The sequence below is a fragment of the Solanum lycopersicum genome, chromosome 10, assembly GCF_036512215.1.
Source record: "Solanum lycopersicum chromosome 10, SLM_r2.1".
Classification (NCBI taxonomy): domain Eukaryota; kingdom Viridiplantae; phylum Streptophyta; class Magnoliopsida; order Solanales; family Solanaceae; genus Solanum; species Solanum lycopersicum.
Window position 1 is genome coordinate 37,743,118 of NC_090809.1, and position 16,797 is coordinate 37,759,914.

Here is a 16,797-nt window from a genome sequence, read left to right on the forward strand (position 1 = left end):
TAAAATCTATCACTATCTACAGACTCTGCAAGGAACTTCCAAATTAAAAATAAAAAATAAAAGAAAAAAAAGCAGGCCAGTCAAAGTAGAAATCTTTCACGGACCCCATTTTTACCTTTTTCTTAATATTTAAGAAAAAATAGTTATTGGAGATGAGATAGTGTTAAAATTGGCAGATTCTTGTAATAGAAAAATCACGGGTTACTACATAACAAATTTTCTTTTATGTTAACTTTTTTCCCACTCTATAAATTTGCCTGCCCTGTGTCTCTAGTTCAATATATGAATGACATAGGAATGGCGTATAATAATCATTTCTCTATTATTGGTTTCATACTATTAAGTTCATTACTGAAACAAGTTTTAGCACAAAATTCACCTGTTTTCGCTTGTGATGTTACGAGTAATCCAGCGTTAGGTAATTTAACCTTTTGTGATGCATCTTTGGCGGTGGAAAACAGAGTGAATGATTTAGTTAATAGATTGACATTGGGAGAAAAGATTGGATTTTTGGTAAGTGGTGCAGGTGGTGTGAGTAGACTTGGTATACCAAAGTATGAATGGTGGTCTGAGGCTTTACATGGTGTTGCATATACTGGTCCAGGAGTACATTTCACTAGTCTTGTTCCTGGTGCAACTAGTTTCCCTCAAGTCATTCTCACTGCTGCTTCTTTCAATGTCACATTGTTTCAAACCATTGGAAAGGTAATTCTTTTCTTTTAACAATTGATTCTATTTCTATCCTTTTGAATAATCATGTCATATAAGAGAGAATTTTGCTACTTGTTTATAGTATTAGTTACCTCAAAATAAGGCAATTTGTACTCCCTAGCCCTCGTGTTCCTCATATGGAGTTATCTAGTCAAAATGCACTTCTAAAATTTGTTATCTTAAATATTTAATAAAAATAAAGAGAATATCTTTTTTTGGTTAGTACTCCATCTATTTCATATTAACTAAATTTTTTAGGACTACTATTCAAAGTTTAAGATGGATGTTTGAATGTTTTACATTTATTAGGACATAAATTACACTACTTTTCCTATTTATTTGTCACATTTTTAGTTTAAGGTGCATTAAAAAATTAAGTTTATTATTCTACCCTTATTTAATTTTTTTTTGAAGTTAACTTTTCAATAAATGAATATGAATTAATTTATTTTAATTAATTAATTTGACAGAGTAACATTTCACTTAATTTTTCTATGTTGATCAAATATACATTTTCAAGGCTAATAACTCACAAGGATAAAATAAGAAGAATATTATAATTCATGTAGTGATTTTATGAAATGACAAATATTATGAACCAACTATTTATAATAAAAATAACATATAAAAAAGAATGAATAAAATATTTACGATGTCAGAAAAGGCAATAATGAAAATTATGATTTAAATTATTTCCTCTATGTTGTTTTCCTTAATACTCTATGAAATTAGAGGGAGTAGTGTTTTCCAAAGACATTACTTTTTATGTGCAACACAACAAAAGCACCTATATATTGAAATTTCTATGTGAATAATATTTCTATCACTATTTAGTTTTTCACTTTAAAAATGATACAAATATTAAGATAGTAACAATTAACATAGTGAAGTTATAATTTTACTTTTATTAATTATGATTTAAAAAATAATGAATTAAAACTTGGAAATTTTCAAGAAGTTTAAATAAGGATATATAAAAAAATTGTCCTTTCTTAATTTGTTAAAATGGACAAGTAAATAGGAACAACTAAAAAAGAAAATATGGACAAACAAATAAGGATAGAGAGAATATTATTTTTAAAATTTGATGGAATTTGTTTTATAAATTGCTGATTGAAAGTGAAGTCCAACCAATTCTTGACGGACGTTGCCGTCTCTGTAACATTATTTCAATAACATACTTTTACTCCCTCTTTTCTATTTAAAAAGCATTGCTTGTATTTTTAGAAAATGACAGCCGTTTGTCCAGTTGTATCGATTATATATACTTAGATGTCGTCTTCTAAACGTTAAGTTGCGTTATTAAATTTAAAATATTAAACCCGTCTCAGGTGGTGTCCACCGAGACGTTAAGTTGAGTTATTAATTTTAAATATTGAATTCGTCTCTGGTTACAGGTGGTGTCCACAGAGGCTAGGGCAATGTACAATGTTGGTTTAGCAGGTTTAACATATTGGTCTCCAAATGTCAATATTTTTCGTGACCCGAGATGGGGAAGAGGCCAAGAAACACCAGGAGAAGATCCAACACTCACCAGCAAGTATGGTGTAGCCTATGTCAAAGGCTTACAACAAACAGATGATGGCAGCACAAATAAGCTCAAGGTTGCTGCTTGTTGTAAGCATTATACAGCTTATGATGTTGATAATTGGAAAGGAATCGAAAGATACAGTTTCAATGCTGTGGTTAGTGTCAATTTTTACTTGTATATACACTAATATATAACATCTTAAATTAAATTACAGTAATAACGTATAATTAATAAGATTATAAGATAGTCGACACCTATTGTGAGTAGGTAAGACAACAAGATTTAGATGATACATTTCAACCTCCATTCAGAAGTTGTGTACTTGAAGGAGCTGTAGCCAGTGTGATGTGTTCGTATAACCAAGTCAATGGCAAACCTACCTGTGGTGATCCGAATCTTCTTGCTGGGATTGTAAGAGGAGAATGGAAATTAAATGGGTATAATTTGAAGCTTTCTCGATTTTTGCTTTCCAAAGATGAATAAATCCAATGCACTTACATAAGTATGCCTAAAAACAGATACATAGTCACAGATTGCGATTCATTACAAGTGATATTTAAATCCCAAAACTACACTAAAACACCAGAGGAGGCTGCTGCTTTGGGTCTAAATTCAGGTAATCGGTCATTTTCAAATGTTTGGTGATTTCAAATCTTATAATCCAAACATTTTTTTGTATATAACAGGGGTGGACTTGAATTGTGGATCTTGGTTGAGTACATATACTCAAGGTGCTGTTAACCAAAAACTTGTGAATGAATCAGTTATTGATAGAGCTATCTCGAATAATTTTGCAACACTAATGAGACTTGGATTCTTTGATGGTAATCCAAAAAGCCGTATTTATGGAAACCTTGGCCCTAAAGATGTTTGCACCCCAGAAAACCAAGAGCTAGCTCGTGAAGCTGCAAGACAAGGGATAGTCTTGCTGAAAAATACTGCAGGATCGCTACCTTTAACTCCGACTGCCATCAAATCATTGGCAGTCATTGGTCCTAATGCTAATGTGACAAAAACCATGATCGGCAATTATGAAGGTACATTTGTATCATCATTTGAGCACTGTTGTTACAGTTTACTTACAAAGAGTTTTTCAATTATATCTCGATTTTGCAGGTATTCCATGCAAGTACACAACTCCGTTGCAAGGTCTAACAGCCTCAGTTGCCACAATTTACAAGCCAGGATGTGCTGATGTGTCTTGCAACACTGCCCAAATCGATGATGCTAAGCAAATAGCTACCACGGCTGATGCTGTAGTTTTAGTAATGGGATCTGATCAATCTATTGAGAAAGAAAGCCTGGACAGAACAAGTATAACTCTTCCAGGACAGCAATCAATTCTAGTAGCTGAGGTAGCTAAAGTTGCCAAGGGACCTGTAATCCTTGTTATCATGTCTGGAGGTGGAATGGACGTACAATTTGCTGTCGACAATCCTAAGATAACAAGCATTCTTTGGGTTGGTTTCCCTGGAGAAGCCGGCGGTGCTGCCTTAGCAGATGTTATCTTTGGATATTATAACCCAAGTCTGTCTCTTATTTCAAATTTTAAGATGTGTTTATCTTTCCATGAAAAAGTGCCTTAAACGTTTTTGTTCTATCTTACAGGTGGAAGGCTCCCAATGACATGGTATCCACAATCATATGCAGACGTTGTTCCAATGACTGATATGAACATGAGGCCGAACCCTGCCACAAACTACCCTGGCAGGACTTATAGATTTTATACTGGTCCAACTGTTTTCACATTTGGTCATGGATTAAGCTACTCTCAGTTCAAACACCATCTTGATAAAGCGCCACAATTTGTCTCCCTCCCTCTCGGGGAAAAACATACTTGTCGTTTGAGTAAGTGCAAGACTGTTGATGCGGTTGGGCAAAGCTGCAGCAATATGGGATTTGACATTCATCTAAGAGTTAAAAATGTAGGGAAGATAAGTGGAAGCCATATAATTTTCTTGTTCACTTCACCACCCTCAGTCCATAATGCACCTAAGAAACATTTGTTGGGGTTCGAGAAAGTTCATTTGACACCCCAAGGAGAAGGGGTTGTTAAGTTCAACGTCAATGTTTGCAAGCATTTGAGTGTACATGATGAGCTTGGAAACAGGAAAGTTGCATTAGGACCACATGTTCTTCATATAGGAGATTTGAAGCATTCCTTGACTGTGAGGATTTGAGCAGTTCTCCTCAACATATTTCTCTCAAAAGAGAAGGGAAAATATCACAAGTAGATGAAAAAAAGAATTTCCAAACTTGGAATTTGTTTACAGAAATGTAACAAGTTTCTTAGTTTTCGCTTAATTGTCCATCTTAAGTAGGGAAATAGCCTCGCTACCTTCCAAAGTAAGGGTAAGGTCTACGTACAGACTATTCTCCAGGCTCCACTTGTGGGATTACGCTGGATATGTTGTTGTTGTCCATCTTAACTAGAAGAATGAGAAGTGAAGTCCTCTCATTTTATAGTATATTACTCTTATCTACAATTTCATATATATATTTGAACAAACTGGAAAATGGCAACCAAAGTACATAAACTAGTGATCTTGTCACTGGAAAATGGCAAAACAAAGTACATACACAAGAACTAGTTGGTTTATTAATGAAGAGAACATATATAAATCAATAACATGATTTGTAAAAAATTGAGTTAATATTTCAAAACGTCACTCATCTTTGAAAATTTATCTAATAAAATCGTTCATCTCTCAACTTAAATTTTTTTATCAATAAAATCACTTAAGTAAATTTACCATTAAAAAGCATTTGATATAGCAAAATAAATTATTCTTTAAAATCGTATCAATATAAACCCTATAAATAAATAAATAAAATAAAAATCATTAATAAACTTTTACGAGCAAACTTAATTAATGAAAGAAATGTATTTATTATATTAAAGTATGTTAGCATTATGATATTATTATTATTATTTCCAAAAAAAAAAAGCACTTTCACAAAACTGACTAGTTAAAACAAAAAATTATGTTGAAAAATTAATATTATAAAAGATGATCAAGATTTACAAAGCAAAAATAATTTTAAGTTTCAATGAAAAAGTATTATAATATATAAAATTATTTTTATATTTCTTTTTTAAAAAAATATTGCAAATGAAAAAAAAAGACAAATTTTATTCGAGCACTAATATTTAGCTTTTGCTTTGTTGAAGAAAATGTGTCAGCTATGATATATCTAGAAAGTAATTACTCGAGGTTACAATTTTAAATCTTAGAACACTTATTCGATCTAACGAGTCCTAATCAGATTTATAAATACAAATTTTATCGATAATTTGTCAAATTTAATTCTAAGAAACACATATACTAGTGGAAGCTCCTAATTATTTCTTTTTATTTAGTACTTCATTAATTAAGATAATATAAAAGTATTTGTTTCAGTAATTAAGGTTACCCATAGAAAAATTAAATTAATTTTTTTTAATTTTATATATTTGTATGATCTATGTTATATGATATAAAAAAAATTAATGATAAATTTATTAAGTGATTTTACTGATACAAAAATCTAAATTGAGTGTTCTAGTTCATATCAATTAAACAATTTTAAAAATACAATAATAATAGAGTGGCGTTTTGAGATATTTGTATTGAATTCTTGTATAGCCTGAACCCGAAAATGAAGGCTCTGTTTTGCAGTGTCTCTCCAAAGAGAAATTGTTGACGAAAACTATAAATATCACGTCTTCTTCACAGCTAAGAGTTAGGGTTCACAATGTCGATACCAGTAGATCAATTTTGCTTCTAAACCTAAACGGATTCTGAAAATTACTCATCTCAATTACAAATACGCACAAATCACACGCATTAGGTATTTCTCGAAGCACATCTACAGATTTGGATGAATGAATTGACATCTCCTTTGAAGTTTTCTTCTCAGTTGATCAAATTTATTGTAAATTTCCGCATGCATTTTTCAAAATTCTAAATATATTTTTATCTGATTGTTCCTCACACTGTAATGCTTTTTAGCGGGAGGTCAAAAGAGAACTGATTTGAGGTTTTGAACATGTTGATTGATATTCTATCTCGTTGATTATTAGTCAATTTTTTGAATTTAATGTGCTTGCAATCGCTGCAGAAATTCAAGCAATAGTCATTAGAGTCTGAAACTGCTCATCGCGTACAGCTTCTGAATTCCAATTTCCTCAGAAATCACGCGCATACGGTGTTTGCATACAGAGTTCAGAGTCCCGAGGTTCTCTTTTTTATTGATTGTATATTGTAAATTTCCGATGAATTTGTCATTCTCATGTAATTTGTTTTAATTTTATTTTGCAAGTACTTCATCGGTCCAACTAGAAAGTTCGAAAATTTGAAGGTAGCTGAAACTCAAAATCGAAATCGGAAGACAGAGGATCGAACATTAGTGTAAAGATGATTAATTAAAATTAGAGAGATTTTTGTTGTTTTTGCGCTTATGAATTTGTGATTGCAGAAGAATTTGAAGAACTTCATGGAGTTTTTTCTCGGTAGCAGTAATAATATGCAAGCTTCCAATGTTCATTCCTTCGACGGCAATGTTTCGCCGATCAACGCTCAGAACTTCATAGGACGAGGCCGTTTCTATCCTGGATCAAAAACTACGATCCTCGATCCTTACTCGTCTTCAGATAGTAGTGGTAGTTCTTCCAATAAAGTCTCTCCGCTAGCCCGATACCTTTGTCCAAGCTCGCCGGTGCCTTTTATTAGCGATTCTCCAAAGCACCGTTCTCTGGTCAGTACTAGCAGCGGAAGCAGAAGCGGCTGCGGCGGTGGAGTTCCCCGTTCGCCTCTAGCTTCAGTAGAGAACTTTGAGATTCCGCTTATGTTCAGAACTCCAGTGAAGGTCGAAGAGGATGTGGTAGTCATGGACGGTATTCTGGTTGAGGCGAAACATGGTCCGAGAGCTAATAAATTGTCACCGTCGACATCAGATTCAGGTGGACGGTTGTCTTCGTCGACACCGGCAAACGACAATAGCGTTCATAAATCGGAAACTTGTCGGTGGTGGGAGGATTCAGGCACTTGCCGCTTTGGTTCCAAATGCCGGGTCTCTTTCTTCTCTCCTTTTAAAGAAATATGATCCGAATGCTTTTGGAATATTCGTGCAGTCATGTACGGTTGAGATCAACTTTCTAATTTTGACAGTGATCTCAACCACAAAATTTCTTATTAGTCAAACTTCACTAAAATCCACAACCCTTACCAGTTCTAAACATTTATTATTGCTTTAATTAAACAGTTTGTACACGGGAAAGAAGATTTACGCTCAACTGCTTTCGCCAACAGAAATCAATCTGAGGTATTATTAACAATTGAACCAAATGTATTTACAGCTGATTTCTTCTTTTTTATGATGATAATGCATCCATCAAAATTCATGGTGATCACCTTCACATGGTTATGTTTGTAGGCACTGCTCTGCAGATCATACACTTCAGGACCATCTTCTTATGGACCACGGGGCCGATCTGTTCATCAGCAGGTCCACTCAGCCGCGTCTCCAGCAAAAGCAGCAAAAATGTCCACCCCAACCACGACTTCTACTACTACTCTTAAAGTGTTTACTAAAGACAAAGATCCCTCAAGCAGCGACAGTAGCACCTCTTCCACTCCCACCAGTAATATCTCTTCCACTGACTGGTGTCCCCTGGATGACAATATCGAGGTTACCTTGCCTTCTTCCGGTGAAAAGTGTGCTTCCAGGGAAGATGTTAATGCTCATATACAGACTGTTCTCTATGGCCCTTCTGGAAGAAAGAGATTGCTGGCATGCATTGACTTAGTTGAGGAGTAGATAGCCATATTAACAAGTCTCAGTTCAACCCATCAATTCTCAATAAAGGTAATCAAGAGCTGTTAGTTACTTCCTTGTGTTCAAAAAGGGTTGTAGGTGCTTTTGTTCTGTTGCGTCCTGAAATTACTATCATAACCAAGACAATACTCTCAAATAATATCTAGTATATGAATGGACAACTGAGCATATATCATACAACATAGAATTGCTGATAGTATTTTGTCTAGGACATAAAATAAAACAGGAAACATACCAATAGTCGATCGGAAGTGTTAGGATCTTGTTTTTGAATTGCTTTCCTGAATGTTGAGCTTTTGTATCAAAGATCCAGTTAATTACATCACCTGGCATATTTCACTGATAATCCCTGAATACTCTGAGACAGCTTAATTACGAACCAATTAAGTGGGATGTTTTGTTTTAGAAAAACAAATGAGGTTTTTTTTTTCTTTCTAAACATCCATCTACTGAGAGAGAGATACTAAATTTGCTTTGATCCTTGCCTTGTCAAGATTGTATTTAGGCAGTCTTCTGCAATTGTACAGTTTCTTTTGTTGTGCTAGTATATTTCATTTTACATTGTAAAACAAGTGAGAGGGGAGAAACTTCCTGGAAAACACTAGTCTCGAATTGGTAATTTGTAATTCAAATTGTGGTATCTTGACCATTAAGGAAGTATCAGGATTTAAATTCATATTCAAAGTGTGACGTCTTGACTATTGACTTGATTTTGTGCTAGTATTTGAAGCTGGTATAAGGTTCACAACATTAGGTTTAAATTAGTTAACTCTGTTGATAACAAAATCAATTTCTATAGGTTTAGTAGCTCAAGTGTGTAGGTTTACATAGAATTGCTGGTCGTCCTTACAGTGTTCTTAGCTATAAAACAGTCCTGAAAGTTGGCGTTTATGGGAAAAAGAGGTTCAGACTTCAGATCCCTTTTTTATTGGACAAAATATCCAAAACTAAACACACATTTGCCTGCGTGCATTATTACTGTAATGTAGTAGTTAATAGCAGTAATTATTATTCTTAGTGTGATATTTTCCAACTTCTTTTCCATGTTAACCTTGGTTTCAGTCATCCATTTGAATCTCGCCTCTTGTGGGTAGCAAGTCTGTCATTACTATTCGAGGAAGTAGGCTTGTTGGTGTTTATCATTGTACTAGCCGTATTATTCTTGCTTATATTATCTATCATCATTTGTTGTTTAACGTGTAGCGATGTTCCTTCCATGTAGGCTTTGCACTATTTTCTTTGTTAGTTACTATGTTTTCTACACTACTTTCTTCTCCTTTGTATTTGGATTTGTTACTCTTGAGTTAAGGTCTTTGGGAAACATCCTACCTCTATGAGGTAGTGGTAAAAGATGTGTACACTTCATCCTCCCTAGCCTCCCACTTGTGGGATTTCATTGGGTATGTTGTTGTTGGTTAGCAAGTTCGTGTATCCTTTTTTGGAATATCCATAGTCATAAGTTCAAATTGCTCCTCGATAAACCTGAATCTCTGCTCTTTGTCACCAAATTGGCTGAAAAGATTTTTCTATGTTCAAGATAACTACCTCAAATTTAAATGATTCAGCAGATGCATACCATAATTTACTTTTTAGGCTAAGATTAAGAAGTCATTGCTCTGGTTTGAGCTGAAATGCCTATTTGTTCCTTTTTTTTTTCAGTTTTCATAGGAGTGGGCTCATGAATAGGGAAAAGTAGATGGAAGACCATTTTTATGGATGCAAGCAAAGAATTTTCATTGGATAAAGGATGTTTGGCATTATCCACCTTCCAATATATAAGATGTCAATCATGCTTGGCCATTAGAATTCTGAAATAGAACTTCAATTTGAATTTTGGGATTTAAAAATATCAAAAAGATTTTCTGACTTTTTCATTTCAAATCACAGCAAAATTCAAAATCAATTTCAATGAGCATCAATGGGCTAATTGCCGAACACACCTCTATTTTCAAATGTGATTTTTCCGTCTAAAAACAAAATATTACTTTTTCAAATTTCACATTTTACCTAGCCAATCTGGCCAAGTTCACCAGCATTCTCGTGAAAATACATAGTATATATTCATTGGATCGAAAATGATCACACACTACACCACAACCACATAAATAAACTATTGATAAAGACGACATAACAATGGAAGATGATAAAGTTTCGTTTACTCAAAACACCAATTCACTATCAAAATAAGATCTCCACAAAAGTGGGGATGTACCAAAAAAGTGACCAATTTCCTTTTGTTCATGCCTACACAATTAAATAGAAAAAAGTTCAGGGCAAACACTCATACAAAGTATTATTTGTAGCATTATCACTTATGCATATTTGATGCAAAAATTATGCTACAACATTCCAATGAAATACCTAACACGTAAAATTCAATCATATCAAGTTGTAACGAATTTACTACTCATCAAAATCTACCACAAATGAAGTGAAGGCCGCTTTGATCAAAGAGGTCTAACACTCGAGTCCAATTTCATTGCAGTGTGTTTATGTCCAAGTTTTAGCTAGCGTTTACCAATAATTTTTCAAATACTTTTGGTAAGCCAAATTCGGATGAAGTTTAAGCATGCGTTTGACTATACATTTTGGGAGAAATATTATTTTTGTAAAAAAATATGATTATATTCATTAATTCTAAAAACTAATAAAAATATTCGTAAATTTGTATTGTCATTTTATAATGTTGACACATAACCAGCCCATAATGAATAGGGAAGATATTGAACATGTTTCGTAAAAGGTCATGACAATGAACACAATTGATATGAATCTATAAAAAAAAAAAGGAAGAAAATAAAAGAGAAATACCATCGATTTGTATTAAAAAAAGAGCTACTATTACTTGTAATTGAAAGTAACTTCGAAGATAAGTTAGGATAAAAATAGTATAAAATATGTATATAATTAAATATCAATTCTGTACAACAGGACTCAGCCCAACACTATAAATGATGAGTCTTTTTATAAAATTTTAAAGTTTGAACTAATTTTTAAAATTTTAAAAGTCCCAAAAAGATATAAAAAGTAGTTGGCCCAAATAGTTTTTCTGTTCTAGTATTAAAAATTGGGATAATTCTATATAATAGCAACCTAATAACCTAAAATAAATGAAGTAGCTACGGTTTGATTTAATTATGCACCATAGCAAACGTTTACCAAAGTTTATCAGTTGCCTCTCTTCCAAAAATCTCGTTCGCCACTCTCTCATTTTCGTTCGTCACTCTCCCTCTGCTCGTCTCTCTCGCTTTATACACGGAAGTGTATAATTGTGTTTCTATTTTGTATAAAGCGAGAGAAAATTGTATATACACATGCAAAAACATATATCTTCGTGCTATACACTTAATTATACAATTTACTAACATTTTACTTCGATTCAATTGTAGACAAATGCAAATTTTATACAAATATTGCAGCGAAAAAGGCCTACGAATTATACAATTGCGAATTATACAATTGTAGTGAAATACAATTTTCTCTCGCTTTATACAACAGAAGTGTATAAATTGTGTTTCTGTTTTTGTATAAAGCGAAAGAAAAACATACATCTTTTTTGTATAAAGCGAAAGAAAAACATATATCTTCTTCGTATACACTTATAATTATACAATATACAAACATTTTTCTTCGATTCAATTGTATGCAAAGCAAATCTTATACAAATATTGCAGTGAAATAGGCAGCGAACTATACAAATGCGCATTATACAATTGCAGTGAAATAGGCTAGTCAATTATACAATTGCAGCGAAATAGGCCAGCGAATTATACAATTTAGGCCAACGAATCATACAATTGTATGTGTATAGCGAGACCAACGAATTATACAATTTGGGCCAGCGAATTATACAATTGTATATGTATAGTGAATTATACAGTTATATGTTTGCTATGGAGCACAATTATGCAAACTTTGCTATAGCATATAATATGAATTTTTTGTTTGTTATATGTGAAAGTTGCCCAAATTTTTTCAATTGTTTTCCAAAAATATTTATCAAATAATAACAAATTTTGTGGCCAATCAAAATTTGCCAAAGTTTTTTCACAAATATTTTTAAAAATATCTATGACCTAGCAGGTCCTTAGTATATTCCTAGTGGTCTGTGCTAGATGGTGTAAATTTGCACCTGTTAGTGCTCTATAAATTTTTTGTCGAGGATACTTTGCGATTTTACTATATAATAAATCAAATTTTAGTAGATGTTTGGACATAAATTTGGTTAAAACTTGAGAAAAGAAAGTTTCTTTTAGTTGATATTGAAAAATGATATTTGAAAGTTAATGTTGTATTTGAACATTCATTTCATTTGAAAAAAAATAAAAGTCTTGAAAGAGTGATCTTCCACTGTTAACAAAAAAGAAGAAGAAGGCATAATCGGTTTTCTCCTTTTTCATGGAGGAGAGTTAGGGGTCGAAATAGTTCCGTCATTAGCAATAACACCAATCTCGAGAATAGGATAATCACATGTTGTACCGCACCAATCACTAGGGTGTATAAAATCGAACTCAAAATTGAATCAAACTGCAAATTGAGTCAAATAGAATAAAAAAATCGATTAATGATTTGATTTGACTTGATTTGGTATTGGAAAAAAAATTCGACTATACTTGGATTGATTTGGTTTTAATTAAAAAATGTCAACCCGAGACCAAACTTACCTGACATTATATATCTAATTTTTAAAATTTATTTATACATAAAGGTATTTGCTTTGATGTAATTTTTAAATATTGCTTATACGGTTTCATAATTTTTATCTTTTAACATATTGTTTTTCAAGTTTTTAAGACATAGAATTTTGATGGTCCTATAAAGGTTATAGCTCATATATAACAGTAACTTTAATAAAGCTTAATTCAAAATCAAATCAATATTCTGCTAACAAAATAGATTGAGAAAACCCCTTTTCCCCCAATCTATACCCGAAATCTCAACTACACACTTCAATTTTATGGGTGTCCTATTACCCACTTAAATTTTATATTTCTCTATTTTCTGCACACATTAGTGTTGACCTCAACAGATAAAGCAAAAATTTAGTCCAACATGATTCCACGCGCTAGGTCCCCCGCCTCTTCAACTCCCATGTCTGGTTTTTTCTCCATTTCCCACCTAAAATGTGAAAGACCCAAAAAATCTGCTTTCTCCATTTTCATCTCCTTCTCCATTTGCAATGAATTTCTGGTGATCATCAAACAATTTTGCTGTGTATTTTTAACTTCATTTCGTAGTTTATCAACTGATTTAGTAAAAGATTAGTTCTTTATCCCTTATTTCGAGTTTGTGCTTTATCCCCTAGGATATTTGTTGATTCCTGAAATTAAGAGCAACATTGTGTGAAATCTCATATGTGGCTTACGATTATAGTGTAAGGTGTTCATTTACACTATATCATACCACATTTTTCATGAAATTAGTTTTTTCCTTTCTCGTCTAAGTCGCATAATTTTGTATTTCTGTTCGTCTTAGTATGATGTCATGGAGTGTTGTATAAATTTCTTCTAAGTATTATGTTCATATAGAAACTGCTAGTCCGTTACTGTATTCTATTTATGTTCATAGAGAAGCTAATGTTAGTATTTGTATTTATTTTTGTCTTAGAAGGAGAGAGATAATGTATTTTTTGTGTCAATTATATTTTGAGGAAAATAGGCAAAGTTGAGTGATATTTTAGTCCTAAAACAAAGGGAAAATGCATAAGTACCCCCCTCAACCTATGTCCGAAATTTCAGAGACACACTTATACTATACTAAGTTCCTATTATCTCCTTGAACTTATTTTATAATTAATTTTTTACCCCTTTTCGACCTACGTGATACTAGCTTGAAAAAAAAGTCAACCAGCGTTGGGCCCACAAAATAGTGTCACGTAGGCCGAAAAGGGATAGAAAATTATTAATAAAATAAGTTTAGGAGGGTAATAGGACCTTAGTATACTATAAGTGTGTCTCTGAGATTTCGGACATAGGTTGAGGGGATACTTGTGCATTATCCCATATAAGTGATACTTCTAAATAGTTTTTCAAACACAGGTGACTCTCTAGGATAATTACTCGTAAATTTACACCTGTTAGTGTTCTATTAATTTTTTGTCGAGGATACCTTGCGATTTTACTATATAATAGATCAAATTTTAGTAGATGTTTAGACGTAAATTTGGTTAAAGTTGAAAAATGAGAGTTTTTTTAGTTGATGTTGAAAATGGTATTTGAAAGTTAACATTTAATTGGACATTCATTTCATTTGTAAACAAATTAAAAGTTTTGTGAGTAAAAAACTGATCTTCCACTATTAATTTAAAAAAGGGGCATAATCGGTTTTCTCCTTTTCCATGGAGGAGAGTTCGGGACCGAAAAAGTTCCGTCATTAGCAATAATACCAACCTCGAGAACAGGATCACCATGTGTTGTTGTACCTTAGCAATCACAAGGGGTGTACAAAATTGATCAAATCACAAATCGAGTCAAATCGAATAAAAAATCTGACTAATGATTTCATTTGACTTGATTTGATATATGAAAAAAAATTCAACTATACTTGGGTTGGTTGATTTTGATTAAAAAAAGTTAATTCGAGATCAAATTAACCCGACATTATCTATATACTTTTCAAATTTTATTTTATACATAAAAATATTTACTTTGATGTAATTTTAAATATTGCTTATATGATTTCATAATTTTTATCTTTTAATATATTTCTTCAAGTTTTTTGAAAATTAGATTTTTGGATGGTCATTTAAAGTTTATAGCCTATAGATATTATTAACTTTAATAAAGCTTAATTCGAAATCAAATCAATACTATGTTAACAAAATAGATTAGTTCAACACTAAAAATGACAATAATGTTGAATATTTGTTCTTTTGTTTTACATTGGATTAGACATTTATAAGATATAATCTAATTTTAATTTTTATTTAATGTTTAATCATGTATGTAACTAATACTTATTAGACTTATTTTAACATGATTTAGTACTTTTAAATTATGATCATTTTCATTATGACTTTGCAATTTTTTTTTATATGATGATTTCATTATTATTTTTTATTGAATATTTTAGCGTCATAACTTGTGTTATTTTCTCAAGGAACACCTTAGATAATTTGTATTTTGATTGAACTAAAGAAATATATGGAGCACAAGTTAATTATATGTTTGTATGCATATACGTTATTGGAAAAAATCCTAAAACCAGAAAATTTGAGGTTTATTAGTTTGATTTGATTTATAATTGTTAAAAATCGACACAATGATTTGGTTTGGTATTTGAAAAACCCTAACCAACCTAAGATTGAAAAATCTGGAAAAAAAAAAAACCCCGAATTTTATTAGTTTGATTTGGTTTATAAATTTAAAATTTTTATACAAATAATTTGATTTAATATTTAAAAAATCCAAAATAACTCAGCAATCACCATAAAAAATTAGAGAATAATGTGAAGGCGTTTGTTAAGGCAAGAAAAGAAATCTTTAACTATCTCAGTTCAATATCAAAGTTACATGTGAAAAAGGTGAGTAGACTCAATGTCCTTTAAAGTGATAGAATAAGTTCCAATAGTTTCCTTGCTAAAGTTTTGAAAATATTCATCTTCTCTGTCATAACTAGCATCATGTTAGAAAAATTTGAAGAAGGGGGAGGAGAGGGTTATATGTATTAGGGACAAAATGACTTATACACGAGGATACATGGGGGTGGACACATGTTATTTGTGATGATGCCTAGAGATGACATGGTCTAAAGGATCAAAGAAGTATTAATAAATGATTCGTTGATCGAGTGTTCGAATCAAGACTAGCAATTTAACTTGATTTGCTTCATTATCGAGTTTACTAGATGGTCATTATGACGAAATAAGGTGAGAACTTAGCTTGTAGCCAAAGTCAATGAAAGACGAGTGTTTTGAAGACAAAAATAATTAAAGGATAAAAGGTTGAATATGATAGATAAGATCCCGCAAATTATAGAGGAATATTAATTGACATACTTAATAATATCTTTCAGGTGAAAAAAATTCATCAGCCATAGTAATTTATCCTTAGTGTCTATAAAATAGTAATTTTTATTTCGGAAAATTATATATAATAGCAAACTAATAACCTAAAATAAATAGAGTAGCTAGGATTTGATTTAATTGTGCTGCATAGCAAACGTTTGCAAAAAATTGTCAGGCGCCTCTCTCTCAAATATCTCGCTCGCCACTCTCTGCAATCTCTCGCTCGCTTCCTCACTTTTTATACAAACACAAGTGTACAAAAATTGTTTCTAATTGTATAAAACAGAGAAAATTATATAAATACATATATTTTTGTTCCCCTCTTCCAGATGTCACTCGCCACCCTCGCCTTTCTCACTTATACAAAGAGAAGCGAAATGTATAAATTGCGTTTCTGTTTGTATAAAGCTTGAGAAAATTGTATATACACATGCAAGTACATATATTTTCGTCCTATACACTTATAATTATACAATAAAAATACTCCCTGCCCAGTTTCTTTTGCCTTTCTCTCTTTCTCGTTTTATACAATTTTTAAATTATATCTAATTTCTCTCTTTCTCGTTTTATACAATTCGATTCAATTGTATATTCCTTGTCAAGTCTTTTTGTCTTTCTCTCTTTCTCATTTTATACAAATTCAAATTGTATATAATCGTTCTATACACTTATAATAATATAATTCGTTTGATACACTTCGTTTTTATACAGTTTTCTGCCAAAGTATCTTTCT

General features: G+C 31.9%; 2 protein-coding genes across 7 annotated transcripts; both read left to right on the plus strand.

The window, feature by feature from the left end:
- Positions 1-237: 237 nt before the first annotated feature.
- On the plus strand, positions 238-4,478 carry XYL1 (beta-D-xylosidase 1). The gene is given in 7 exon segments (NM_001246981.1): positions 238-705; positions 2,109-2,396; positions 2,510-2,679; positions 2,761-2,858; positions 2,929-3,279; positions 3,359-3,769; positions 3,851-4,478. Coding segments are annotated over 7 exon segments (2,313 nt in total). The 5' UTR covers positions 238-282; the 3' UTR covers positions 4,423-4,478.
- A 1,400-nt stretch (positions 4,479-5,878) lies between these two features.
- Positions 5,879-9,925, plus strand: LOC101247568 (uncharacterized). 6 transcript variants are annotated; one of them, XM_069290294.1, is made up of 7 exons: positions 5,879-6,073; positions 6,344-6,460; positions 6,545-6,633; positions 6,701-7,294; positions 7,487-7,546; positions 7,658-8,089; positions 9,719-9,925. In XM_069290294.1, exons 4-6 carry the CDS (start codon positions 6,719-6,721, stop codon positions 8,039-8,041), a joined length of 1,020 nt encoding a protein of 339 aa, XP_069146395.1. In that variant the 5' UTR covers positions 5,879-6,073; positions 6,344-6,460; positions 6,545-6,633; positions 6,701-6,718; the 3' UTR covers positions 8,042-8,089; positions 9,719-9,925. The 6 variants fall into 6 exon arrangements, with proteins under 6 accessions (XP_069146395.1, XP_010327502.1, XP_004248809.1 ...); XM_010329200.4 differs by having other exon boundaries at positions 5,934-6,073; positions 6,545-6,583; XM_069290295.1 differs by lacking the exon at positions 5,879-6,073 and adding an exon at positions 6,186-6,262.
- Positions 9,926-16,797: the final 6,872 nt, after the last annotated feature.